We start from the raw sequence: 25565 nt of genomic DNA on the forward strand, positions 1-25565 counted from the left end.
TCCCCTCTGCACTCTCCAAGATTCCATAGATCTCTCGATAAAACTTTCTTTTTTGCCTCTTCAACCTAGTATCTATCAGCTTGAAAAAATAATCGTACGAGAAGTGGTATGATAAGGAAGATGGCGTGTTGAAAAGAATTAAAGACCTTCGCCCCTTTAAATGAGGTTTCAAAGGATGCGGCATTAGAACATCTGAAAATTTATATTAGAGACAGAAGAAAAATGTAAATTATTATTGGTACTTGTGTATTATTTCCCCTCATTTTAATATTATCCATTTTAGTAAAACGTGATGTCCATTTTCCATCTTTAGGCTTAGAAAATGGTTATTTCCAAAGCCTAAAAATGCAAAAACTCCACACATTTTTATTTGAAAATTTATTTAAAAAAATGAGAGGAAATAATACACAAGTACTTTATTATTTTTTTAGTACACTTCTTAACGATGTAAGATGTCGTCAAAAAATTTTTGATTTTTGGATCTTTCGTAATTTTCCGAGAAAATCGAGCAGCGAAAACCTTGCCGATTTTCGAGAAATTGGAGAAACATTTTTATGATCAAAACAAAGCTAGGCATATTTCAAAATTAAATTTTAAAAAAGGCATCTGCTGAAATTGCGGATTTTGGAGTATTTCAACTGTTGGTGTCCAGATTTGATTTAGAACATATTTGTCTCTGACCATGCCATTATTTATGTGTTGCACCTCGCTTTTTCAGTGAACCTATTGATGTTTTTATTTTTATTTTCAATTTTTAAACAAAAACTCGGTACCAATTAAATTTGTTAGGAAGAGTTATACAGACGGTGAAAAATGAAATGGTCAAATTTGTTGAAGCCGAGAAAAAATTAAAATTTAGAAAATGGAGCAAAAAATACAACAATCTGCCTTAAGTTGGTTGAAAAAATTTAATATAGTTGAGATTGAAAATTGATCAAAACCCAAGAGAGGTATGAACAATTTACCCGTTAAATACATCAACGCAAAGATTCAAATCTGGCGATAACCACCAATTCACTTGAAAACCAAATTTTAACCACATGAAAAAAGAAAAAAAAAATTGAATGATGTTATCAATCACTGCAGTTTTTCATTGGTGTTTATTCATTTATACACATTTGGTCTCACCAATGCCACAACCATAGGAGAAGATTGTAAAGGGGAGAAATAGTTTATCAACAATGGCATATTTAGTAGTTTTTTGTAGTGATGATCTTCGATAATATTTTCATTCATCCTCTAGACGATCCACAATCACCAGCTGCACACGCAATACCAGCTTTCATTCCCATGAACACTCCATCACTTAGAAGCTGTAATATACCTAGTTATGAATTTTTAAATTTCTTATGGAGCATAAACTTTTTTCAAATACGGTCAATTACTAGTTAGTTTTTGAATTAATGTACGGAATAAATCGACTATTTATGAAAAATGAGCAACATAATAAATTTCCAATACATTTACTTCCAACTGATCGATTTTACCACTTTCTTTGGAAAAACATGCCTTCTTTCACCGTTTCGTCCAGTGTTATAATTTGCGGGAATGCGAGAAAATAGAGAATTAAACTTCCTAAATACCAGTCGGTGCGTATAAGGCCTTTTCTGTCTATTTCTTCAAACACGAAACTTCTTTAAACCACACAGAGTGCACAATTTTGAACGTACTACATAATTCACATAACCAAAGCCCTCGATAAACGCTTGGCTAGAACCGCATGGTTTATCTCCTAGTTTCGGATATGTTTTGTATGCCTGTAATAATACAAACTGAAAAAAGAAAACATGATATAATCCACAACTTACATCGAGTCTGGTAGGTTTCATGTTGCAAAATGTTCCAGTTATATGGACCGTTTTCATTTCTCCGTCCTGATTGAATTGGTAGCTGAAACCATTGAAAAAAATTGCTGAGTGATTTCAAGCCTCTTACACAGGGCTTCTGGTTTCATTATGGAAGGTGAATTGAGCGTAAACCAGATGGTAAGTCTGTGAAGTCATAGTTGCAGTAATGTCGCATGCAGTTATAGAGAATGGAATTGCAAAAAATAAAGCGAAAAATTTAGAATACATTCTTGTAATAGACCATGAAGTGAAATAATCACTTCGAGATTGTTTGCGCATTTATATAGGCCGCTTTGCAATTGGTCAATGGTTTGTGACCGGAATCTACCCGGTCAATACATCTTGCAATATATTAGAGATAATCAATGATGAAATGTAGAATTATGAATAATGATGAATAAGAATTAATTTTTTATTACAATCTGTTCATAGAAAAGCCTAAAACTTGTGGCAGTGAGATTTAAGTAAAATGGAAAATATAGAAACAAGAAAAATATCGCTGAGAATGTGGTGTTGTGGGAAGAACTTTGCACTGTACCCGTTGTCCAGTTTCCTTCTTAGGCTCTGTACCCAGCGTCTTGAGCTGGGGCCTCTGGAGCTGTCTCTTCCTGAGCAACTGGCTCGGCAGCTTGCTCTACTGGTTGTTCGGCAGCTGGGGCAGACTCTTCAGCAGCTGGAGCAGCGGCGGCTTCATCTCCATAGGAGTTTTGGGCTTGTCTCTTAGATCTGTATCCAGCGTCTTGAGCTGGGGCCTCTGGGACAGCCTCTTCTTGGGCAACTGGCTCGGCGGCTTGCTCTACTGGTTGTTCGGCAGCGGGGGCAGACTCTTCAACAGCTGGAGCAGCAGCGGCTTCATCTCCATAAGAGTTTTGGGCTTGTCTCTTAGATCTGTATCCGGCGTCTTGAGCTGGGGCCTCTGGGGCGGCCTCTTCTTGAGCAACTGGCTCGGCGGCTTGCTCTACTGGTTGTTCGGCAGCGGGGGCAGACTCTTCAACAGCTGGAGCAGCAGCGGCTTCATCTCCGTAAGAGTTTTGGGCTTGTCTTTTAGATCTGTATCCGGCGTCTTGAGCTGGGGCCTCTGGGGCAGCCTCTTCTTGGGCAACTGGCTCAGCAGCTTGCTCAACTGGTTGTTCGGCAGCGGGGGCAGACTCTTCAACAGCTGGAGCAGCAGCGGCTTCATCTCCGTAAGAGTTTTGTGCTTGTCTTTTAGATCTGTATCCGGCGTCTTGAGCTGGGGCCTCTGGGGCAGCCTCTTCTTGGGCAACTGGCTCGGCGGCTTGCTCTACTGGTTGTTCGGCAGCTGGAGCAGATTCTTCGACAGCTGGAGCGGCAGCCTCATCTCCGTAAGAATTTTGGGCTTGTCTCTTTGATCTGTATCCGGCATCTTGGGCTGGGGCTTCTGGGGCGGTTTCTTCTTGAGCTACTGGTTCTGGGGCAGTCTCGGCTGGAGCTGATGGCTCAGCTGCGAAAGATTGTTCAGGAGCAGCAGCAGCTGGAGCTGGAGCAGCCTCATCTCCGTAAGAGTTTTGAGCTTGACGTTTCACTAAAGTTAGCTCTTTAAGTTTTGATAGTAATATACGTTTCAATGTTCTTCTACGTTCTAATTATAAAAATCAGTCAGAAGCCTAAAAAGTTTTAGTTTTGAGTTAATGAGTAATTAAACGAATAAATTTTATTTGATGAAAAATTTGTATTAAACAAATAATAACGGTTTACTATCTTCGGTTTAAAATAGTTTCAAGAAAACTCACTCGGATGGGCAAGAGCCAAGGCGATAAGACCAGCAACAATGATTATTCTCATGGTTACCTAAAAATATAAAGCTCTGATATGATTGTAACGAAGAGAAGAAATGCAAGGACTAAGAAAACTGTAAAGAAGAAGAAATGAATTTGCAGAAGAATTTATGTTTGTGCCGATTCAACCATGACCCGTCGTCCTTATAAACGGTTGGATGGTGCCGTCGTTGTCATCGCCAATTTCGTCGAGGCCGATCCCTCCCACCCGTTTTTGTTGGGGTTTCTGTTTCCTAGAACTTTTCTTCATGTCTTTCCTTCCTTTCTCGATTCTTCACTTTTTCAATCGCTTTTTGGGGTTGCCACCGATCACAGAAAAAGTTTACGGCGTTGCGCAACCGGTTTCAAAGGTCGAGATGAAGAGGTCAGGCGACGTAATAGCGAGAAAGATAATGAGACGCAAACACGGAACAGTAGTGGACATAGGAAAGACTGTTTACGTTTGTTTTTTCGAAACATCAGGTAGATCGGATAAAAAAACGATGCACCCGGAACTGTTTGAAAGCTGCTAAAATTTATTATGAAACTGTTCAAAGGAATTGTGAAACATGGTAACAAGGACAAAAACTACTTGAAACTCACTATAACCCCAAAACCTTATAACTTTCAACTACCTTTGAGGTGAAATAAGTTATATGGAGAAGAACTATATAAACCAAAGACTAAGTAACATCTGGTTTCTTTTGAAAAAACAGGAGTGAGAATTCATCGGCTTTTCAAACTTTCAAAGATCGTATTGATGTTTGTAAAAAATATTTTTTTTCGTTTTGAAGATATTCTGAATTACTTGTCGGTGAAGCACATGCAAATGTAGATATTTCCCTTTAAAGATAATATATTTTTTGACGCCAAATGCCACAAAAAATTTTAGCTGCAGAAGATTATATTGAAAAGACCATACATTAATCCGCCTTCATAATGGTTACTATCTTTACTGGTTATAAAGAAATCATTTTCCTAATTATAAATCATCAGCATCATGCGATTCTCATTTTAACATCATATAATATCACAACAACACAGACTAGAAGAAAAGAGTATAACAATTGTCAACAATTTTGTATTAGAGGTTTAAAACTGTTTTTACGATTTTTAAACTTGTTTATGTTATGCAAATAAAAAAAATTTCAATTAATAATTCATTCTTACACATTTTTCTAATATAAAACCACAGTACCATGATCAACCATTTTACAATTCCATCGTTTCTCTCTACTCAATCTTAAGTCAGCATCTGGTTTTTTTGTTTATCAATTTATCAGAATTTTTTTAACTTCTTATCTTAAATCAAAAAGTACATTTTGAAACAAATTCAGTCTGAACCAATCTCTATTTCTTCAAATTTCATTTACTTAACTTCAATCTTTTACAGTTTTGCACTTGTTTGTTCTTCTTTTTCAATTTCATTTTCATCTCAAGAAGATGGATGGCCTTCTTCAGTGTTCGTTCCAGTAAAATAGTATTCGGACTTGAGAGGTCTGAAGAAAAAGGTTTGTGATCATTGAGTGATTTTTTTTTGTGGTTTTCCATCCAATTTTCATTTGCCAATGTCCTAAACTGTTTATGATTCCAAGGTCAATTTTGATCTATTCCCGATTAAAATTTTCGGGCCATCGAAAACCAAAAGAAATCGGCGAACTGAACTGTTTTCTAAAAAGGAAGAAGCGATATGAAGATATGTTAGTCTCAATAATTGATAAGATTAAATCATCAACAAAAAAAGTCAAATAGTATATCTACGATGACGTTTCCATATATAGATTCTTGCTTAAAATTTGACAAAACCAGTGGAGTGAACTCATATTGGTAACCTGGAATAGTGTGCTCAATTATGATACTTGACAGATGAATCAATTTCGATATTTAAAAAAAAATATGTATAGGTTTATTTGGATTTGAAAATATTAGATTTTTCAAGTTTTTTTACACTGTTTTATGCCATTAAAAAAATCAAATATCACACCACCTCTGCGACACAGAAGTGTTAACAAAATTTGAGGTTTTCCTAAAATTTTGAAAGGTCATTTAAATTTTTTTACAGATTTTTCAATATGTTTCGGGAGAATTTTCGTTTTTCCGATGCCATTTTGATTGAAGTAATCAATATAATTTAACTTTCCCAGCTTTACGGCTAATGAATACTCATTTTTGTTTTTTTTTTCTATTTTGAAATACTGCAGAGCCAAGAGTTGATTGTTTTTGGTTTCTAACCAGTTCCATTTCAACTTTTTTTCTTTTTTCTGCCATTAAAAAATAACTGTCACAATCACCCACTCTGCCGACAATTAAAATACCAATTGGTTTCGCTTTTTGGGTCATGTGGAAACATATTGGAAGTTTCGAGATCATTTATTACACAAAACTTTTTTTTGAGGGGCGCCCAATGTTGAACGTGAAAAGCAATTAAGAAGAGACTGTGCGGAAAAAAAAGACGGAACGGAAAGAAGATAGATAGTAATTCGATTTAAAGTTCAATTTATATACTTTTTGAATCATAAAGAACGGTTTAAAATAAGAATATGATAACTTGATGCTTGAAATCATTTTCCAAGACGGCACTGACCCCAGGAACATAGCATTCCTTCGGATCTAACAGCAGCTGGTCCATCTTTCGGGAATACTTTATAGTATATTGTGCCGCCCATCCCTTCCAGATGAGCCGACGTTTGTCCAACTGGATTTACTCCTTTCTTAGGAAACTGTTCCCACGACTGAAAAGTTAAAATTGGCATGATAAAAACATATTTCACATTTCACGCAACTGTTCTAAAAAATCGTCAAGTCAAAAATTCATGATTGATCTATTATATGTGTACATTTTTCTTTTTTCTTCAACTTTTTCCACGTCTCCTCGCGAGCGTAAATAAATTAAATTAAATAACACTGTAACGTGTTATTTTTTCTTGCATATTGTTTGTTACTGAAGTGTAAAAAAAACTGACTATGAGACAACAACTGCTGTGGTATAATAACTAAACAGAAAAATTTGTAAAATACAGAAAAAAAAATGACGAAAATTGAACGTAAAAGGAAGTATATGTAGTAAGTGTTTTTGTCGTAGAGATATATAATTTTCCAACCCGCGAAAATTTTCATAAAGGAGAATTGAATTTTTTTTTGATAATTTTTGCGGATTTGATAATTTTTTCTTGATAATTCGGCAATTGCCGCCCACCCCATATACACTAGCGGGCATTAAACTTACTTTTAAAATTGTTGGAGACAAGTTGCATATAGTTCCAGTGATTGTAAAATTCTTTGTTTCCCCATACTTCGAAAATTTAAAAATTTCGGAATCCGTTTTGTTGAACCAGGTGAACTGGGCCCATACATCCCTATCTGTTTCCGATCTTACTTGAGCGTTGAATTTGCAACAATCCATAATAACAAAAACAGAAATGAATGAAAAAATTCGCAAAATTTTCATCTTAAAGGTGCGTGGTATAAGTCAAAATTGGTGTGAATGACGAGAAACAGAAACGAATAAATATATAGGTTTGTAGGTCATAATGATATCACATGTACGGAAACAATGATAAAATACATCAAAATCAAAGATTAAATGTAAATTTAGTAGCTAAAAGACAATTGCATGACACCTGAAATTTGAAACTCTAACAGAACAGTATCTGTGATTTGTGAAATCAGGAAATTGGAAGTTTCGATCGGTACAAATACATCCCATACTTCTTGCCAAAGGAAACACATTTTGCATTGTGTCCATTGAAGTTCTTCGTATTATTACCGGATCGTCAGTCTTTTTGGAGGCCTAAGAATACGGAATAATTATTTTAAAACTGTTTCAACCCACCTTTTTTATAATATCATACAAAATAACGTCATTACAACGTTCACCTTCAAAATTATCATCTTGGCATGATGCCAGAGTGAAAAACATGACAAGTACTAACAATAATAATAAAGAAGACATATTAACTTTAAATGACCTCTGTTCCTGGAGACCTTTTTACTTTTATAGGTAGTTTAATTGGTTGCAGTACCAATTTTTGTTTTTATTAGTTCACGGGAAAGTATTATTTTCAGCTAAACGTGTTTTTCAAGTGTTATTTTATGAAAAAACATTTGTGTGTCACGTCCAAATTGATACGATTAGTTGTAAAAACTGTTGGTTTATTATTAAAAAATAAAGGGTTAATTGTAAACATTCATCGATTCTTTAATAGTATTCTATCGATTTAAAAAAATGATTCAACCAAAGAATGTCTGAAATAAGTTTGAATTCCTGACTATGAGTAAATGAATTACCAGTTGATTTTTTTCCAGTTGAAGCATCTTTTTTTTTGATTTTTAGACACTTTTCAATAAACCTTGATACTTAATACTAACAAACATCGTTGAAACTTAAAACTTTCACTATAAATTGATAGTTTTTCTTCTTATTTAAAATTTTTGCAGTCTCGGAAAATTTGAAATAGGTTGTTAAAACCATGTAACAGAGCAAAAACAAAAAAAACCGTATAATATAATCGGAATTGAAATTTTTTATGAAAAGTTTAATAAATCATAGGAACATTGTGAAATACACTTTTACAGTTATAATTTATTAATATAATCCGTTTCCTATCAGAGCTAAGTTTATAATTTTGTTACTATAACATGTTAAACATTGCCCCAAACACAAGAAAAGTTACACAATGGTCATCTTGGCCAAGAAATTGATAAGATAAATCATGGGAAGTAAAGAGCAACTGTTCATTCGAGCCCTGCAGTCGTCAGTAGTTTCCAATAATGTCAAGATGGAAGGTCGTTATTTTGTGCCTATTAAGTTTTATGTTTGAAATCGGTATGTTTATATTTGGTTGATTTACAATCAGCGTTTTTTTTCTGTTTGAATGAAAAATGTGAGAAATTCATGAAAGAAAATCTCTAGTTTATTAAAAAAACTAGATCATAAAAAAATTTAAAAACAGGTTTCACTTGGACTATTCTTTAAAAAAAACGTTCTAAGGCTAAATTGCTTTGGATTAAATTTAAAAAAAAACCCACACTGACTAAAAATTGCATTCCCTAATGAGACTTCATAATAAGTTTTCGGTTTTAATGGCTCCAAAAAATCATAGATAAATTTTTGAGAAGTCTTTTAATGATATTCGGTTTTAGGTGTGGGGAGGTAGTTTTGAGTTTCCCAAACAATGAATAAAGTGAGAATGATTTACCGTTCAGTATTAATATTCTTTTAGGTCATGCTTCTTTTCAATGCAACCCAAAAACCTATGACGGCGCGTTTCTCAACATTGTTTGTGTTTGCAACGCAACGTTTTGCGATGAAATTGAGCCAATAGGAGAGATAGCTGAAGGGAAGGCAATTGTTTATAGATCAAGTTTGGACGGCGATAGATTGAAACGCATGAGTATGAAAATGAAAGAGAAATTGAGAAAAAATGAATCAGGTAAGAATACTTATCTAACACATTTCCGAGGTGCAAATCATCCTCCAATTATTAAATGTTTTATAGTTAATGTGACAATTACAATAGATGCCAGTGAAAGATTTCAAAATATTTTTGGTTTTGGAGGAGCATTTACTGATTCTGCCGGCGATCAATTTGTTTCCTTATCGGAGACACTTCAAAATTATATCGTTGATTCATATTTTGGAAAAAATGGATTAGAATATAATATAGGAAGAGTTCCAATAGCCAGTTGTGATTTTTCTACTCATGAATATAGCTATGATGACGTTCATGATGATTTTGAATTAAAACATTTTGCATTACCTGATGAAGATTTAAAACTAAAGGTAATTTTAATAAACGGCAAAACTTCAAAAAAAAGACTGAAACTTTCAGATTCCATTTATCAAGAAAGCAATTGAAAAAACTGAAGGAAACATTCAATTATTTGCCAGTCCATGGTCAGCTCCTGGATGGATGAAAGTTACTGGACGCATGAGGGGCGGAGGAGCTATGAGAAATGATAAGCGTGTTTATCAAGCGTACGCTGATTATTTTTTTAAGTAAGTTTTTGTGTTTATTCGAAAACACTGAATTATTATTTTTAAAAGATTTTTCGAAGCCTATTCATCTCATGCAATTACCTTTTGGGGACTAACAATTCAAAATGAGCCATCAACAGGAGCTGACATGGCATGGAGATGGCAGACTATGAATTATACAGCAGAAACGATGCGAGATTTTCTAAAAAAATATCTTGGCCCAAAACTGAAAGAAAATAAACTAACGGAAACTTTGAAAGTTATGGTTTTGGATGATGGAAGAGGATTACTCCCTGGATGGGCTGACACTATTTTCAATGACCCGGAAGCAACCAAATATGCAGATGGTGTAGCAGTTCACTGGTATGGTAACTTGTATTCTCCTGCTGTTCTTCTTGATATTACTCAAAGGCATCATCCAACCAAATTTATTTTTGGAACCGAGGTAAGATTGAATACCATGAATATGGTTATTCATGAAAGTATTGATGCAAAAAAAAATGACTGTACATTCTTAGTTTTCAAGTTTTCTGCAGGCATGCGCGGGTTACGCTATTCATCATGGCCCATTAATGGGTGACTGGTTTACGGCAGAAAATTATGCATCTGATATTATCAGTGACTTAAACCACCACTTTACTGGATGGACCGATTGGAACTTATGTCTGGACGACATGGGCGGCCCGACTTGGGTTGATAACTTTGTTGATTCTCCAATTATTGTAAATCGTACAGGGCAAGAGTTCTACAAACAACCAATGTTCTATGCAATGGGACATTTTAGGTATGTTAAGATGTTATGCTGCCATGATTTGATGATTACAAATTATTATAATCAAACTTAATACAAAAAGTGTCTAATCCAAATGCCCGTTGCACTTGAACCTTGGTTTTTGTAAAACTCATCAGCACCTAGCTTTGCTTGTTATCAGCGCATATTTAGTTCAAACTCAGACATCCTGGAGAGTATATTTCAGCCAGCTTGTTTCAGGCATGTGCTGGCTACTTTGGACATCATGGTCCAATAATGGGAGACTGGTTCCGCGCAGAAAGTTATGCAGATGATATCATCACTGATCTTAATCATCACGTTACGGGATGGACTGACTGGAATCTTTGCCTTGATGAAACTGGTGGGCCAAATTGGGCCTACAATGTTGTAGATTCCCCAATCATTGTCAACCGAACTGCTCAAGAGTTTTACAAACAACCAATGTTCTATGCATTGGGCCACTTTAGGTTTATTAACCTTATGATTCTGAAAACATACTTTTTTTTAGTAAATTCCTTCCACGTGGATCTACTCGTGTGTTCACAAAGATCGAGGGAAACCTGGCTGTCTCAGCTACAAGTGTTGTGATTGAAGGTGGAAGACGAGCTACAGTTATTTTATCAAAAGCGTCCAACTCATTATTGACACGTATAGTTGACAGTTCAACAGGATTCTCTATTGTGCTGAATTTGCCCCCAAGATCCATTCATACAGTGATTTGGAAGAAAAGAAAATAATCTACAATAAAGTTACTTGAAAGTTTTTCATTGTCTGAATTCATGGATCAGAGCACAAAATCCACAGTTTCTAGTATATTGGTACATAGAATTCATGAAAATCAACATAATCCCGTTTATTCCAAGCGGTTGAAATCTTGAAAACATTGAGAGTGTAATTAATACCCTAAACCCATAATAAGCATATCAAATTGAATTTGATTTCTGACGCGACAGATGGTGTTCTCTAAAACTAGTCTTCTCGAATATTTAAAAACTATTTGTAACTTTCCTACGTACTTTTCCTTTTCTACCCCGCATTTTTAAAAGAATATTCAAAACATTGAATTATTCAAATTTAATTCTCATTAACGTTTATTTTAATACTATTTTCATTTTTAGGCTTACTATTAGAAAGCAACATTACTAGTAGTAAGCCTAAAATAAAGAAAAAGATCACGTTTTTATCAAAGAAAATGTTCCAGAAAAAACGCGGGGTAGAAAAGGAAAAGTATCCTTTCCTATTTTAGATCAAATCTTACCGTAAATTCTCTATTAGTGCTGCATGCAGCACTAATTTCCTAGAAAAAAGAGTGTATCAAGAAACCATGAGATCATGAGAATGCCTACCGTTTTGGCGCGGGAATATGTCGTAGCGAAGGCACCTAAATCTCTCTTCACCACAGGCTCTCTCTGCTGCCGCTATTTTCACGCCAGAAAGTAGGCATTCTCATGAACTGGTGGTTCCCAATAGCACTAATAGAGACGGCGGCACTAATTTTCGGGCCTTTTGTGAACGCAGAACTATTTGAGACTGCAGAACTACTGGAAATGCAGCACTAATAGACGATATACGGTACGTTCTTTGGAGTATCTTTACTCGCTCGTTTCTGAGATTTCGCCGCACCTAAAGTGACAAAATAATGGTATATGAATTAAAGGTACATCGTTTTGAAAAAATCTTTAAATCATAAAATGCGAAAAATTGTTTTGTCTTCTTAGACAGCTACGAACATGTTTTAAAACAGTGAAACCCCAATCATATCAAATACAGCACCAGCTCCTTTTTTTATAGTTCGAATTAATGTCCAACTTCAACGCTTCTTCTAAATGGTTGTCTTCGCGCCGCTGAAGGTTTCTGCAAAGAAATTATGGTTACGAGAAAAAAAAATAGAACTAACTCTGCCATCTGACGCATGCAAGTGTCAATTCCAAACCCAGTGTACGCACTTGTTTCGAAAAACGGTATTTTAAATTCCTGAAAACATTTTGTCAAATTTTAGAAACTCTATTTTCTTTTTTAGTATTGCGTGCAAATTTAATTTTTTTAGTTTCATAGGAAAGTGTTCAATTTACCTTACATTACTCATATTACATTTCATATTTTAAAAACCGGAGAAACATATACTATGCAATAGGGCTGCTAAAATAAACGAGTTAGGACATCCATCGTCCTTGCCGGCAGGACGAGAACGCGCCCACGTCCTTCGTGTCTAGACGTCCTTATAGTTAATTTTCATTGTTGAAATTTTTAGAAACGCGCAGTGAAAGGACTACAAAGCAACCAATAACACACAAAACTCACAAAAAGAACTGAATCGTTAAGGTATTTAGTTCATAGGAAGTCGAAAAGCAATTTAAAAAAACGGCAAATTTTTTTCTGAAAGGTACTGCAAATCTAAAAAAAACTGCAACTGTAACAGGGAGTGCCAATCTATTTTTCGATAGATCATATTTTAAAGGCAAGTTTAATTGATAGTTTTAAAACCAGAAAATCCTTCACCATTTATTCATAAAACATCTAACTTACCACAGCCAATTTTTCAGCAGCTCGATAAACGGCACTCCTAGCTATGTCACTTCCAAAAAGATCCATTTTATTTCCGACCAGGCACATTACAGTTGCATCGTCAACTCCAGCTCTCACGGAATCTATCCAATTTCTAACATTTAGAAAACTCTGTTCTGACGTTACATCAAACATTAGCACAACTCCATCTGCCTTCCGGAAATATTGTTTTGTGATTGAGCGGAATCGGAAAATGGGATTTGAATTGAAAGATATAAAAACAATGAATAAATGGTGACTAATAAATACATATCATTTTCACCTTTCTTGCCCTGCTGTATCCCATAACTGCATTGCAATTGCTCTATTTGGTGGAATTTTCATAGTTTTCACAGTGAAATCAACACCAATGGTAGCGTTGAATAAAGGCTTGAAACGGTTGTGACAAAATCTAAAAAAGATTCGAGTCAATTGACTTATTAATCAAAAAGTTCACCTATGTAGAAAACAAGTTTTTCCAACAGCCGAATCACCAACAAAAACGACTTTGAAAATTCGATCCGGTTGTGTAACTTCCTCTTCAATTTCTTCTTTTTGTAGAACTTTTTTTCCAATTGCATTCAGTTCTTCAGCTAATGACGATACTTTTGGAATACTCTGCTCTGGTTGAATTGGACGATACAGCGGTTTTTTGATGATTATGTTATCAAGTACTTGTTCATTTCTAACTTGAAAATCTTCATAGTTTTTAATCTCTTCTAACTCTTTCCTATAATAAAATAAGTAATAACATATTTTAATAAACTATCGTATTTAGACTCACTTCAAAATTTTGGTCAATGGATCATCCAGGTATGATTTGTTTTGTTCAATTTCCCGCATTTCATCCTCCAAACTCGACTCTTCCAAATATTGACTTTTATCAAGAATGCAAGGAATCTGGTCAAAACGATCAAATAAAAACAACTACTAGTTTAAGTTGAACTCAAAAAAAAGAAGCCGTTTTACTTTTTCAGATAAATGATATATTTAGTCTTAATTACTGGAAAATTCATTCAGTAGGTGGCATTAACAATTTCTTTCAAAAATACATTTTTAAGTTAAGAAGAACACTCCTTTAAATTAACGTCTCAAAAAAATAATTATTTGTTTTGTACAAAATTCTTACCTCAACTTCATTTTTGGCCATATTTTGTTGGAGTGACTGATTGACGATAGCTTCTGAAAAAAAAGAAAAGGGAAGTAGTAAAGATATTTGTATCATTTACTCAGAATGCGACAAAATGCTTGCTCGTTCACTTTCTGGTCACCAATAAATCGTGCAATTTTGTGAAGATCGTCTTGCGGGATTAGGTCAACGAGTGTTTCAAGATCTGACTGAAAAGTTCTTGAATTAACAATAACTGTTTACAATATGAGATTATGCCTTAATAAAATTAATTAATTTTTAAAAGAAATTTTTCGAATAAACAAATATTTTATTAACATTTAACATTTACAACGTAGCCAAAAAGCCATGTCGCATTCTATAATTTATCATTGATTTCGCTAAGGATATCTTTCTTGTTAAAAATGATTTCAGATGGAACTTTTCCAATAACATGAAAACTAAAAAAACATGTTAATCCTGAAAGTTGACCAAATGAGGTTGGCTTCAAAATAATATAACAAACCTGCTATAATAACTTTGAAAAGAAAATAAAAAAAATTCAGTTGGAAATGATAACTTGTTTACATAATAGTACTTCGCCTATAATATTTCCTAAAAATCGTTCGTCCGACAAAGAACTAACCTGCCCAATTAGTCCAATGTGCTTAGTGTCACATAAGCGGAATAATTTTCGTGTCTGAAAAGAAAAAATGTCACAAACTAGGCAAAAGTGGTGTATTATATTCTATCCGACAAGAAAAAAAAGATGCAGTGTATATCTGAGTATAATCACATTTCACTCAAGAAAACCAAAAAACAACTGACAGCTCAGGAACATGAATATAGCTGACTCGTTAACAAAAAGTTAAAAAATTGGAAAGTGGGAATTTTAATCAGAAAAAATTCTCGACACAAAAGGAATGGAAGAGATTTCAGTTGCCTTTTCACATGTAAAAAACAATTACACTTAAAAAAAAACTTACTTGTTCATGGAAAATAGACTCCTCGGATGACGAATTCGTCGCCGACTCTACTTCCATCTAAAATGAGAAAAAATTGAAAGAGAAAGAAACGAAAATTGATGGGCAGAGGTTCGAAAAAATAAAGGTTTTCGGCGCCATAGGGAATAAGAGAAAAATTGAATAATTAAATTGAAAGAGGTTTGGGCTATTGCTATTCTATAAGAAAATTTGTTCAAATAATTGTGTTTTTTACTGTTCGATTGAAAAGTTCTCTCTAAATCACTAAACTCTGAAATTTTCAATTCTCCAGAAAATTTGTTTTCGGCATTTTTTTGAACCATATCTATAAATCAGTGAGATTTTCATTATTATAAAATAATAATACTAAAGCACAAGGTGGCGTTTTTTAAACTTTTGACAAACAGTTTAGGTTTGAAAATAGCCTAAAATGTTCGGCAAATAGCAATTATGACTATTTCCGATTGAAAAAACTCCCAACAGTGAAGAGCTATTGTTTGTTGAACCCGTCTAGTATTCGAAAATATTCAAAACCTGAATAATTCATTAAATTAGAAACAGAAAATAATTCATTAGGTCATCTTCTAAAAGTAGTGAAAAACTAAAGTAATTGAAAATTTTGGGTCTTGTGTGAATAAAACAATTAAGAAAATTTTGAAGTTAAGCTGCCATTTAAAACAGCGGCAGCGATGCAACCCACTGAAAAATCAATGTAAAGTAGAAAAAACACATTTGTTCTAGAATAAGCTAGAACGTACACAAAAGCCACATGGAAATTCATTGAAAAATCCATAAAATACTTTTGCACACCACAGAAACAAACAAAACAGTAAGAACAAGGATAGAAGCTGTTTACACATTGAAGCATAGCAATTTTTGTAAACGTAGTTATTCAGATAGAAGAATAGAACAAAGATAAAATAAATAGAAGTATTGATCGAAAAAATATAAAAGCAGTGATGGAAAATATTTCTACCAAAACTCCCATGGAATATTGTTTTCTGCGTCTCATCTTTGACTGTTTTTTGCTGTTACTTTCTCTTTTCATACTTTTATGTGTTTGTTCATAAAATAGCAAGCCGCAAAAATGAAAATCTTTTGGCTATTGGCAGATAAAAAAGTGTTCAACGGTGTTATAAAAAATTTAATTTTCACTTCACTACACATATATATGTAAGTAAAATTATTTTAAGTTTTGTCTAACGAAATTGTAAAAAAGAAGTGCCTTTTTGTGTGAAGTGATTTTATTTTGATTTTTCTATAATTTCAAATATTTTTCCACATCAAGTTATAGTCAAATTCTGAAATTTTTGTCATTTTTGAAGCCTATTCCTAAAATAGCCATAAAAAATCAAGACCTAATTTTCAAAATTCGAAAAAAAATTTGGGGTACAGCTATTTCATAACTATTTGTTCTATGTGGTATTTTGTTGGGACACGACGATGTAAATATTAACATTTTCAAGTTATCAAGCTGACGACTGTCGTTTCCTTAATATATAATTTAGGTTAAATACGATTCCGTCAAAAAAATATGCGTTCTGGCATTCTGACGATTTATTAAATTTTTTCAATAAGCACTAGTCAAAAGCGAATAAGTTTTATACCTATATCCAAATTTTCTGTCAGTGCTATCAACTCCCATGTGAAATAAGTTGAAGCTGGGCGAGTTCATTTGGAAAATTGCTAATGAGACGAGTGAAACTCAAGAAGAAGGCTTTATTATCTTAAAATTAGTAATTGAGTGTTTTAAATGTATTAATTCATTTTCATAAATAATTGCAAAACTCTAACTATCCGAGGGATACCAGTGAAAAAGGTTCAATCTTATGTTTTTCTGAACAATGAATATTGTCAAGTTATTCTGGTAAATAGACTCCGACCGACGTCCAAGTCAGTCCAATCGACGTCTTGTCGATGATTGTACTTAAAAAAAAAAGCTTCAAAGCTTCCTTTTTGTACTTAAATGCACCATGTTTTATTTGTTTCTCTTGCGATATGTGTTTCAGTTGAAGTGACAAAAAATATTCAAGTTATTTAATTCCTAAAATTTTGTCCTTAAAAATTATTGTTTTTATATTATCGGCGTTTCAAGATAATTTATCAAAAATGGGCCCGGAAAATATTTGCTGATAAAACACTTTTTACACAGTTTTTACACAGTAAAATTAATATCAGTTTTTCAACAGCAAACATTTTGGCAGATTTATACCAAAAAACCTGATTGTGAAGCAATACACAAATATCAAGAGCTCTGACAACTTTCCAATATGTGCTAACCATTTTTTCCAAGTAAAAAAATCGAAAAGAAAAATAACATGATTTTTGAAGATGTAAATGAATGACATAAATTGAAATTCACAGTAGGGGTGCCCTCCTCTCTGTTATATTGCCAACAAAATGAAAAACAGGAGAGGGGAAGAGGGTGGTTGCATCAAACAAAATTAACAAAAACGGATTTAGCACTACTATTGACTACCATTCTCTTTTTTTCAATTGATTTTTATGAAAAAAAGTGTAGAAAGTATGAACTTAAAAAAAGGCTTGTTCTAACATGCACATTTATGTAGGCTGAAATGCTGTTATTCTTCATTAAATGTTTTGTGTTGCCCAATTTTCCATATTTTACAATTGGTTCAGTGTTAAAGAACGTTTGGTTATTATTTAATTAATTTTTTGCTGAAAGGAAAAAGTTGTTGAAAGTGAAAACGATAATCGAAAACTCTCAATGCCAGCAATTCTCCCATATTTCAAGATTCAACATAATTCACAACTGCCTATTATTTGTGCCAAAAAAAATTTGAACACTAATATTTTTTGTTGAAATGTAAATCTTAAAAAAAAAGAAATCTAGAAGTCTGAACAGCATAGAAAACAAAATGAAAAAGGTAAAATATTCATAGAATATGTCGTGTCTTGACACGAAACATTGAAAGCAATATGATAAATGAGAGCATGAAAATCGAGAGAGAGAAGAAGGAAGAAAATTGAAGAAAAAGATATCATCAAACAAAATTTAGTACCGGAATTCATAATTTCAAATTTGTGTGAGCTTGATGGGTAAGACGCAATTGAGCATAAATTTCGTTTTAATTTTTTCGTCGTCTTTTATAACTATCTTGGGAATTTGATAATCATGAAAATATAAACGTGATGTTTGTTTTTCTCCGTTTTTCAAATTATTAAGACAAATAAATAATGTTGGAAATAGAGGTGTCGTTGGGTCGAAAAGGGTCGACCCGGAACCCACTTCATGGGTCGCGAGTCGACCCGCGACCCATTGCATAGTTTGAAAACATCATCACAATATTGTGATGATGTTTTCAAACTTTCAAATTGTACAATTATATTATTACAAAAAATAAGAGAATACAGTTTGAAACCCGTCCGATTCTAAATTCTAATTGTTCAAGATTTCGTAACTTTGGATTTTTTATCTCTCAGGTCGTTACTTATATCATTCCGATATCACATCATGTTTGATGCTAACTTTGAAAAATAGTTAGTTTTCCAACGAATAATTTTATTTTTCGATTTTATATTTTATGTGTAAACTTGCAATATTAATGACTTGGCAAAAACGTAATTTATTTAATTGTAAGTATAAATTATATAAATATTTTCAAAAAATGAAAAAATTGGCTTTCAGAATTACATTATACACACGTCATGGAACAATAAGCAACAAAATAAATAACACCAGATAGAAGATCATCCCGATTTTTTGAGTTTTCGATCACCAGGACAATGTTTACACGTAAATGGACAGTACGATTTCATAACAAAGAAAAATGAAGCACGGGTACAGTATTGTGCAAAGTGCGGGCAATCCGCAAAATGATCGACACATTCTGAAAATAAAGTTTGTTGGGAGTTTTTTTTTAATGTTACAGTTTGAAAACTTTCTGTAAACATTTTTCAATGCGATCACAGAAATGAAACAAAACACTAACTTTCTCCAGAATCGACCGAATTTTTATCCACAACTTGCGGAATCAGTTGATGAGGTTCCTCGGTAGTTGCAGGCTTTACTTTCTCTTTCTTCTTAGTTTTACACGAATACAGTTTGTTGATCTAAACTTTTTATGTTAAAATTTATTTTGAAAAATATCCAAAATTATTTACTTTCACAATATCCAGAGGTGACAAGTCCATAGCGGTCCCAATAACCTGTGTGAATCCATTTTCTACAGTTTCTATTGTGTTTCGTCCGTTTCTTGAAAACGCAGTGCTGTCATAGTGCATTATTGATTTGTAATCGTAGTTTTCTCCTTGAAGATCCTAGAAATTACTATTTAACTTTCCCACAAACGCAGCTTCTTCGATTGTTCATTTTATTCTTTTTCGAGAGTATTTATATTTTTCTGAAAGTCTATACATTTACTGAAACTACTGCAATACAGTGAAACCAAGCCCGGTTGGTAGCAATGTTTATTGTGCCCATATTTACATTAAATTACAAGTGTTTAAATCAATTGAAAACAGTTTTAAAACAAGTTGATTGAGCTGACTTGGAATTCTGAAATTATTTGCCTACCGTTCGCTTTTTAAAATTCAAAACACTTGATGGCCCATAGAAATTGCGGATGCGAAGTTTTTCATAGAAACAACAGTTCAAAATTTTGAATTTAAGTCTATTGTTATTCTTGACTGGAATACATTTATATCACACTCCGTTTTTATTTTATGAAAAATACGGATAAATCGAATAAATTTTTGTATTTCAAACCAGGGGTATGCGGCAAATGCCGTCAAAAATTTTTGAGTTACACGAGTTCCGATGATTTTTTGTGATTTATAATGCTCACTTGTAACACTGCCGAAATTTTATCGAATTGAGACTTCATTCCAGGCAGAATATTATCCCAGTTGATCTTAATGTGATCATCGCGATCTAAAAAGTAAGTATTATTCAGTTTAAGATCTTAAGTAAACAAAGTTTTTTTACACGAACTGACCAGCTCTCGAGTGTTCGTGCCAAAATCCGACGGAATGCATCAGTTCGTGTACAATTATTTCATGAAAAAAGCAGCCACGTCCCAAAGAAATTTCCTGTTTTCCTCCAGTTCGTCCAACTTGAGAGTAGCACCTGAAAAATTAAAATTCAGTAAGGGTTGTATAAGATATATATTCTTACCCATATCCTTTTACAATGTTTAAGTAGTCTGTTTGACCTTCTCGTTTTTCAAATCTAATGCATGTTGTTCGTCGGTAACTGTCAAACGCTTTTTCCAAAATTTTTATTTCATTCGGTGCTGGAAAAACATGGGGTTCAAAATTTCGCTTATATTGCAGGTACTGCTGCGCGCCCACAGACCAAAAAATCTAGTGTCTCCAGGAACTTGACGAAGTTAGTCTTTACATGATTTTACTGATTGTTTTAGATTTTAAAGTTTCCTATTGAATAATTAATTTGAACAGCGAAAACTCAACCACCGATCTTTCTCTGACCGCGTCGCTTGTGCCACTCGTCACGAGTGTTTGGTGTGTAACTATTTTATGTGACCTCTGAAAACCAAGGAAACACGTGATTTTGATGTTCTGACAAAACTATGAATGTTTAGTGTAATTTTTGTTAGAGGTGATCAAACTGCCATCACCACGTATCTCCGCATTTTCAAAAGGTTTTTCTGGAATGGAGCACGCTGCCTTCACATGCCCTGTGGATGTTTCCTACTAAAAAGCTGCTTTTTTAGACAACTACTCACTCACAGAATGCCGTATCCATTTCGTATGGGATCACACCGCCCTCCCACGTTAACTGCTTGTTTTTTAATGCATTGAAAAGCACTGGACCTTCCTGCAAGATAATTATATCACTGAGCTCTCATTCCATGTACTTACTGGGAGCTTGAGAAGGTTAGGATCGACTCCATCAATATCCCCTTGAAACTTCCCTGAAATTATTTAGCATTAATTAAACAGCATGATTTTTTTATAATTTATTAATTTATACCTTACTACATATATCATACCTTTGGAGGTTTTGTAAAACTTATGCTTTGAATGCCAAGTATTGCGCGTGACGTTTAAATCATTTGTTGTTAATAACTTCAGAATTCAGAAAAAATAAATTACTCCTTGAAGTTCGCTTTGAGAGTTTAACCATTGGTTTGATGCATTATTCATAAAATAATGATTAACAAAAGAAATGAGAAAGAATGTTTTGTTTGTCAACAAATTTTGATTTTAAAAACCAAGAACAATCAATTCTTGTACCCCCTATATTTTAAAAGCATAAGAAATCTATGTTTTTTTAGAGTTGAATTGTTTTGAGATCCAGAATCACCGTTTCAAAAAAACGTCTGATATCAAAATTTCCTAAATTTGCCATGAAACTGAAACTTAACCAATCGAAAATTCGAAAATGTTCACAAAAAGTTTCTAGGTAAAAAGTTACCAAATTATATTCAATTTTGTTTTAATGACAAATCTTTTGATTTTGAATTTTTTTAAAAGAAAACTTCATATTTTTGGTTTTGCTCATTTTTCTCATTTTTAGACGTCCTGATATTATTTCATTGAAAAATATTATAAAAAATGAAAATGTGTAAACTAAGGATTTAGGACGAAATCTGAAGTTTTCGCAAAACAGGATAACCACAGTGTTTACAAAAACTGTATCAAAACCGTCTTTTTTCCTAATTCCGGGATCGTAAAATATCTCATTATGTGGAGAAAAGTCCGGGGAGAAAAGTCAGACAAAAGCGGGTGAGAAGTTATGAAGTTCCTTTTCCAATATAAACCATACACAAATCAAAAATGTTTAATTTATATATTGTATATGCGATTCACATTTTTAACAGCATCGGATGTCGTAAAATGCGGAAATAAGTTATAAAAAACGCAAGATTAAGCAAGCTCGCTCCAGTATAAAGGCTGGAAGACGCCGTGTTACAATTATTAAAATTGTCTCCAAAAATACAATGAAAGCCTACACTATTTTCTTTACGATCGTTCAATAGAACTTAATCACACGTGGGAGCTGCAAACAAGATTCAACTCAATGCAATAATAAAGAAACCACCCGAGAATGGTTTTGAATAATTTATGCAACATCAATAGCAAATTATTGTTAAATGTACCTGAATTTTGCCATTCATGATGTGTCACCCTGTGATCTTCAGGAATGTATCCGGCAAAGCTTCGAAACACATCTGCCGATGGTTGAGATCTGACAACAGTTGAAACTAAGCAGTAGGTTAAAAGCAAAACGTGGTCAAGCATAATTGTGGGGGTAATGTCGTCTGGGACGTGTTAAAGACAGAGACAGGCAAGTGAGAGCTTGCGATGTTCTTTCAAGAGCCTTCAATTCCTGGTGAAAGAGGAAAAGAAGAGACGAAGTAGAGAGCAGGGAAGGGCAACCGGAATGACCGGATGCTCACAGAGATGTTAGTGAGTCAGTGTTGGAGCACCTACAGAGCACAGAGAATCAAACGACACGTGTCAAATGTGTATACACTAAGGGGCAAGCGAGGGTACTGTCCGCCTTGCGCGCGGAGCACCAGCTCTTTTTGTTTCCGTTTTTCCTCCGCGTCCGAGAAGAGACTTCTAGGCACACACACACACACACACAAAACGAATATGACAGGATCGGCGTAGATAGAGAGAAGAACTCTGAGAGTGTGTATGTATGTGAATGAATGAACATAACATTTCTCACACGATCTCTCTTCAGAAAGAAGGAGGCCGAGAAAAAGAGCAAATCGTTTCTCGATCGCCACCTCCGCCATGTTCTTTTTGTGGGCGCCGATTCTAATGATCACAGCGCAAGAGAACATGGAACGCGCATCAATATTTGAGTTTCGAAATAGAAATAAAAATTATTTGCAATTGAAACAGTCTGTGGTTAACATATCGGATTAATTTTAGGTTGAAGAGACATGTCATGTTTATCAGAAAGATCAACACATATTCTATAAAGATTCTATGAATTCTATGAATTCTATGAATTCTATTCTATGAACACCGTAATTTATCTATTAGTATAGCCTTCCTGTTAGACTTGCACTCACTATTAGTGTTGCGCTCCCTAATAATATTGCATTTACTTTTTTTCTGATACAAAAACACTAATTTCGTTACTTCAACTTTGCTGTTTTGCGTATTTTGCAATAAGTACACACGAAATTCAAAAATGTTGAAATTTTTTGAAATTTTTTGTTAAAATCAATGACAATTTTGATAAAAAATGACTAAAATTTGTTACTCTTGTAAACGAAAACTAGTCGTTTTGCAAAAAAGCGTCTGAAAATTATTATTGCACTTCCTTGTAATGCAACCGCGATGGCCTTCAAAAACAGTATTGCATCTATACTAATATTAAAAATACGGTATACTATTCTTGGAAAAATAGGATCCAAATTGAGTCCCATAACCCAAGCCAGTTGCCAAAACTTCGAAAATTTGAAAACTCTGTTTTTTGACGGAGCTCACAAGCTCAGCTCCAAGTTGTGCTCAACTTGGGGATGTGTCAAATGTATGCAAAATGATATGTTGAATTATTTTCATAAAATCGTGTATATATTAAATTCTAAAAGCCATGAGTTTTCCAATTTTTTTTTCAATAAAAATTTCCCGTGCAACTATACTTTCTACTTTTTGGACCGATATAAAGACAAAATGTTGTAACTTCTGCAAACTTCTGCAATTTTTTGCCAACTCTACTTCATTTTGACTGATGTTATTTCTAGTCCACTAGGCCCGCGTAGTGGACAACAATATTTTGATTATATTTCATTCGATAAATTTCCTACGAAAACTCGATTGAATAAATGATTTCATGGCTGTTTCTTAAATATTTTGCATATACTTTATTGGAATATTCTTGTGATAGTCTCCTGTGTTTTAATATTCAACAACTTTATTTTCTCATACACTCATATCACATTTTAAGAAAAAAGCTATTGAAAGAAAAACAAGAAATGGTAAATAGGAACATGGTTTCTTAACGGAAAAAATGAAATTGCAATATCTGAACCTTATTCATTCGCAAATATAATTCACTGGACTTTATAAAAAGACCATCGAACAAAGAAACTAACATACCTAGTTTTCAAACATCACCAACAGAACTGTTTCTTCTAAAAAAACGTGAAGCCAGTGAGTAAAATAAACTGTGGAGCCAGAGAGTTTATTTTACTCTCTGGCTTCACCATATATTTTACTCTCTGGCTTCACCGTATATTTTACTCTCTGGCTTCACCATATATTTTACTCTCTGGCTTCACAGTTTATTTTACTCTCTGGCTTCACCGTATTTTTTACTCTCTGGCTTCACAGTTTATTTTACTATCTGGCTTCACCATATATTTTACTCTCTGGCTTCACCGTATTTTTTACTCTCTGGCTTCACCATATATTTTACTCTCTGGCTTCACCGTATTTTTTACTCTCTGGCTTCACAGTTTATTTTACTCTCTGGCTTCGCCGTATTTTTTACTCTCTGGCTTCACCGTATTTTTAACTCTCTGGCTTCACCGTATATTTTACTCTCTGGCTTCACCGTATATTTTACTCTCTGGCTTCACCATATATTTTACTCTCTGGCTTCACCGTATATTTTACTCTCTGGCTTCACCGTATATTTTACTCTCTGGCTTCACCATATATTTTACTCTCTGGCTTCACCGTATATTTTACTCTCTGGCTTCACCGTATATTTTACTCTCTGGCTTCACAGTTTATTTTACTCTCTGGCTTCACCGTATTTTTTACTCTCTGGCTACACAGTTTATTTTACTCTCTGGCTTCACAGTTTATTTTACTCTCTGGCTTCACCGTATTTTTTACTCTCTGGCTTCACAGTTTATTTTACTCTCTGGCTTCGCCGTATTTTTTACTCTCTGGCTTCACCGTATTTTTAACTCTCTGGCTTCACCGTATATTTTACTCTCTGGCTTCACCGTATTTTTTACTCTCTGGCTTCACCGTATTTTTTACTCTCTGGCTACACAGTTTATTTTACTCTCTGGCTTCACCGTATTTTTTACTCTCTGGCTTCACAGTTTATTTTACTCTCTGGCTTCACCGTATTTTTTACTCTCTGGCTTCACAGTTTATTTTACTATCTGGCTTCACCGTATTTTTTACTCTCTGGCTTCACAATTTATTTTACTCTCTGGCTTCACCGTATTTTTTACTCTCTGGCATCACAGTTTATTTTACTCTCTGGCTTCACCGTATTTTTTACTCTCTGGCTTCACAGTTTATTTTACTATCTGGCTTCACCGTATTTTTTACTCTCTGGCTTCACAATTTATTTTACTCTCTGGCTTCACCGTATTTTTTACTCTCTGGCATCACAGTTTATTTTACTCTCTGGCTTCACCGTATTTTTTACTCTCTGGCTTAGGCTTAGGCTTAGGCTTAGGCTTAGGCTTAGGCTTAGGCTTAGGCTTAGGCTTAGGCTTAGGCTTAGGCTTAGGCTTAGGCTTAGGCTTAGGCTTAGGCTTAGGCTTAGGCTTAGGCTTAGGCTTAGGCTTAGGCTTAGGCTTAGGCTTAGGCTTAGGCTTAGGCTTAGGCTTAGGCTTAGGCTTAGGCTTAGGCTTAGGCTTAGG

At 34.0% G+C, this 25565-nt stretch overlaps 7 protein-coding genes and 9 non-coding genes across 24 annotated transcripts; 5 read left to right on the forward strand and 11 right to left on the reverse strand.

Annotated features, from left to right (window-relative positions):
• Positions 1-1082: 1082 nt before the first annotated feature.
• On the reverse strand, positions 1083-2090 carry F11E6.4 (the record flags this gene model as incomplete). 3 transcript variants are annotated; one of them, NM_001269034.3, is made up of 4 exons in its annotated part: positions 1083-1313; positions 1671-1757; positions 1809-1890; positions 1936-2090. In NM_001269034.3, 4 exons carry the CDS (start codon positions 2073-2075, stop codon positions 1233-1235), a joined length of 390 nt encoding a protein of 129 aa, NP_001255963.1. The 3 variants fall into 3 exon arrangements, with proteins under 3 accessions (NP_001255963.1, NP_001299954.1, NP_001255964.1); NM_001313025.3 differs by lacking the exon at positions 1936-2090 and having other exon boundaries at positions 1233-1313; positions 1809-1865; NM_001269035.1 differs by lacking the exon at positions 1083-1313 and having other exon boundaries at positions 1620-1757; positions 1936-2075.
• 21ur-8982 lies at positions 1380-1400 on the reverse strand. The gene has a single exon (NR_068554.1).
• Positions 2091-2249: 159 nt separating the features above from the next.
• On the reverse strand, positions 2250-3656 carry epic-1 (Ascaris suum EPICuticlin protein related). The gene is made up of 2 exons (NM_070715.9): positions 3599-3656; positions 2250-3390 (listed from the first exon to the last, which is right to left on the reverse strand). The coding sequence occupies exons 1-2, from the start codon at positions 3648-3650 to the stop codon at positions 2405-2407; spliced, it is 1038 nt and encodes a 345-aa protein (NP_503116.1). The 5' UTR covers positions 3651-3656; the 3' UTR covers positions 2250-2404.
• A 154-nt stretch (positions 3657-3810) lies between these two features.
• F11E6.21 lies at positions 3811-3948 on the reverse strand. Its single transcript, NR_068555.1, has one exon. It is a non-coding gene; the product is annotated as an Unclassified non-coding RNA F11E6.21 (non-coding RNA).
• A 1075-nt stretch (positions 3949-5023) lies between these two features.
• Positions 5024-5158, reverse strand: F11E6.19. Its single transcript, NR_068556.1, has one exon. It is a non-coding gene; the product is annotated as an Unclassified non-coding RNA F11E6.19 (non-coding RNA).
• Positions 5070-11133, forward strand: gba-3 (Putative glucosylceramidase 3; the record flags this gene model as incomplete). Of its 4 annotated transcripts, NR_132469.1 has the most annotated exons (8): positions 8393-8447; positions 8845-9054; positions 9121-9404; positions 9454-9620; positions 9669-10044; positions 10136-10383; positions 10591-10838; positions 10880-11108. NR_132469.1 is itself a non-coding variant. In NM_001269036.3 (7 exons), the coding sequence occupies 7 exons, from the start codon at positions 5070-5072 to the stop codon at positions 11106-11108; spliced, it is 1578 nt and encodes a 525-aa protein (NP_001255965.1). The 4 variants fall into 4 exon arrangements, 3 of the variants coding, with proteins under 3 accessions (NP_001255965.1, NP_503118.1, NP_503119.1); NM_001269036.3 differs by lacking the exons at positions 8393-8447; positions 10136-10383 and adding an exon at positions 5070-5133; NM_070717.4 differs by lacking the exon at positions 10591-10838 and having other exon boundaries at positions 8344-8447; positions 10880-11133.
• Positions 5979-7206, reverse strand: F11E6.9 (TransThyretin-Related family domain). The gene is made up of 2 exons (NM_171428.7): positions 6849-7206; positions 5979-6354 (listed from the first exon to the last, which is right to left on the reverse strand). The coding sequence occupies exons 1-2, from the start codon at positions 7068-7070 to the stop codon at positions 6184-6186; spliced, it is 393 nt and encodes a 130-aa protein (NP_741500.1). The 5' UTR covers positions 7071-7206; the 3' UTR covers positions 5979-6183.
• On the reverse strand, positions 7051-7579 carry grl-24 (Ground-like domain-containing protein). Its single transcript, NM_070716.7, has 2 exons — positions 7455-7579; positions 7051-7412 (listed from the first exon to the last, which is right to left on the reverse strand). The coding sequence occupies exons 1-2, from the start codon at positions 7572-7574 to the stop codon at positions 7221-7223; spliced, it is 312 nt and encodes a 103-aa protein (NP_503117.1). The 5' UTR covers positions 7575-7579; the 3' UTR covers positions 7051-7220.
• 21ur-15405 lies at positions 7487-7507 on the forward strand. The gene has a single exon (NR_068557.1).
• On the forward strand, positions 8240-8260 carry 21ur-10303. Its single transcript, NR_068558.1, has one exon.
• Positions 11134-12033: 900 nt separating the features above from the next.
• Positions 12034-15066, reverse strand: rabr-2 (Ras-related protein Rab-44; the record flags this gene model as incomplete). Of its 2 annotated transcripts, NM_001269037.2 has the most annotated exons (10): positions 12034-12225; positions 12269-12345; positions 12898-13123; positions 13199-13327; positions 13373-13645; positions 13700-13815; positions 14045-14097; positions 14145-14253; positions 14670-14723; positions 15010-15066. In NM_001269037.2, 10 exons carry the CDS (start codon positions 15064-15066, stop codon positions 12132-12134), a joined length of 1188 nt encoding a protein of 395 aa, NP_001255966.1. The 2 variants fall into 2 exon arrangements, with proteins under 2 accessions (NP_001255966.1, NP_001255967.1); NM_001269038.1 differs by lacking the exons at positions 14145-14253; positions 14670-14723; positions 15010-15066 and having other exon boundaries at positions 12132-12225; positions 14045-14065.
• Positions 13932-13952, forward strand: 21ur-5898. The gene has a single exon (NR_068559.1).
• A 3511-nt stretch (positions 15067-18577) lies between the features above and the next one.
• Positions 18578-22515, reverse strand: nas-6 (the record flags this gene model as incomplete). Of its 3 annotated transcripts, none has more annotated exons than NM_001047437.2 (9): positions 18578-18857; positions 18960-19080; positions 19132-19287; positions 19815-19900; positions 19965-20095; positions 20144-20261; positions 20719-20806; positions 20851-20903; positions 22092-22515. In NM_001047437.2, 9 exons carry the CDS (start codon positions 22231-22233, stop codon positions 18718-18720), a joined length of 1035 nt encoding a protein of 344 aa, NP_001040902.1. The 3 variants fall into 3 exon arrangements, 2 of the variants coding, with proteins under 2 accessions (NP_001040902.1, NP_001040903.1); NR_132470.1 differs by having other exon boundaries at positions 18718-18857; positions 20715-20806; positions 22092-22233; NM_001047438.2 differs by lacking the exons at positions 20144-20261; positions 20719-20806; positions 20851-20903; positions 22092-22515 and having other exon boundaries at positions 18718-18857; positions 19965-20004.
• 21ur-10202 lies at positions 21287-21307 on the reverse strand. Its single transcript, NR_068560.1, has one exon.
• Positions 22516-25452: 2937 nt separating the features above from the next.
• On the forward strand, positions 25453-25565 carry cTel79B.1. The gene has a single exon (NR_068561.1). It is a non-coding gene; the product is annotated as an Unclassified non-coding RNA cTel79B.1 (non-coding RNA).
• cTel79B.2 lies at positions 25453-25565 on the reverse strand. Its single transcript, NR_068562.1, has one exon. It is a non-coding gene; the product is annotated as an Unclassified non-coding RNA cTel79B.2 (non-coding RNA).

This window comes from Caenorhabditis elegans, chromosome IV (genome assembly GCF_000002985.6).
Source record: "Caenorhabditis elegans chromosome IV".
In the NCBI taxonomy this organism is placed as follows: Eukaryota; Metazoa; Nematoda; class Chromadorea; order Rhabditida; family Rhabditidae; genus Caenorhabditis; species Caenorhabditis elegans.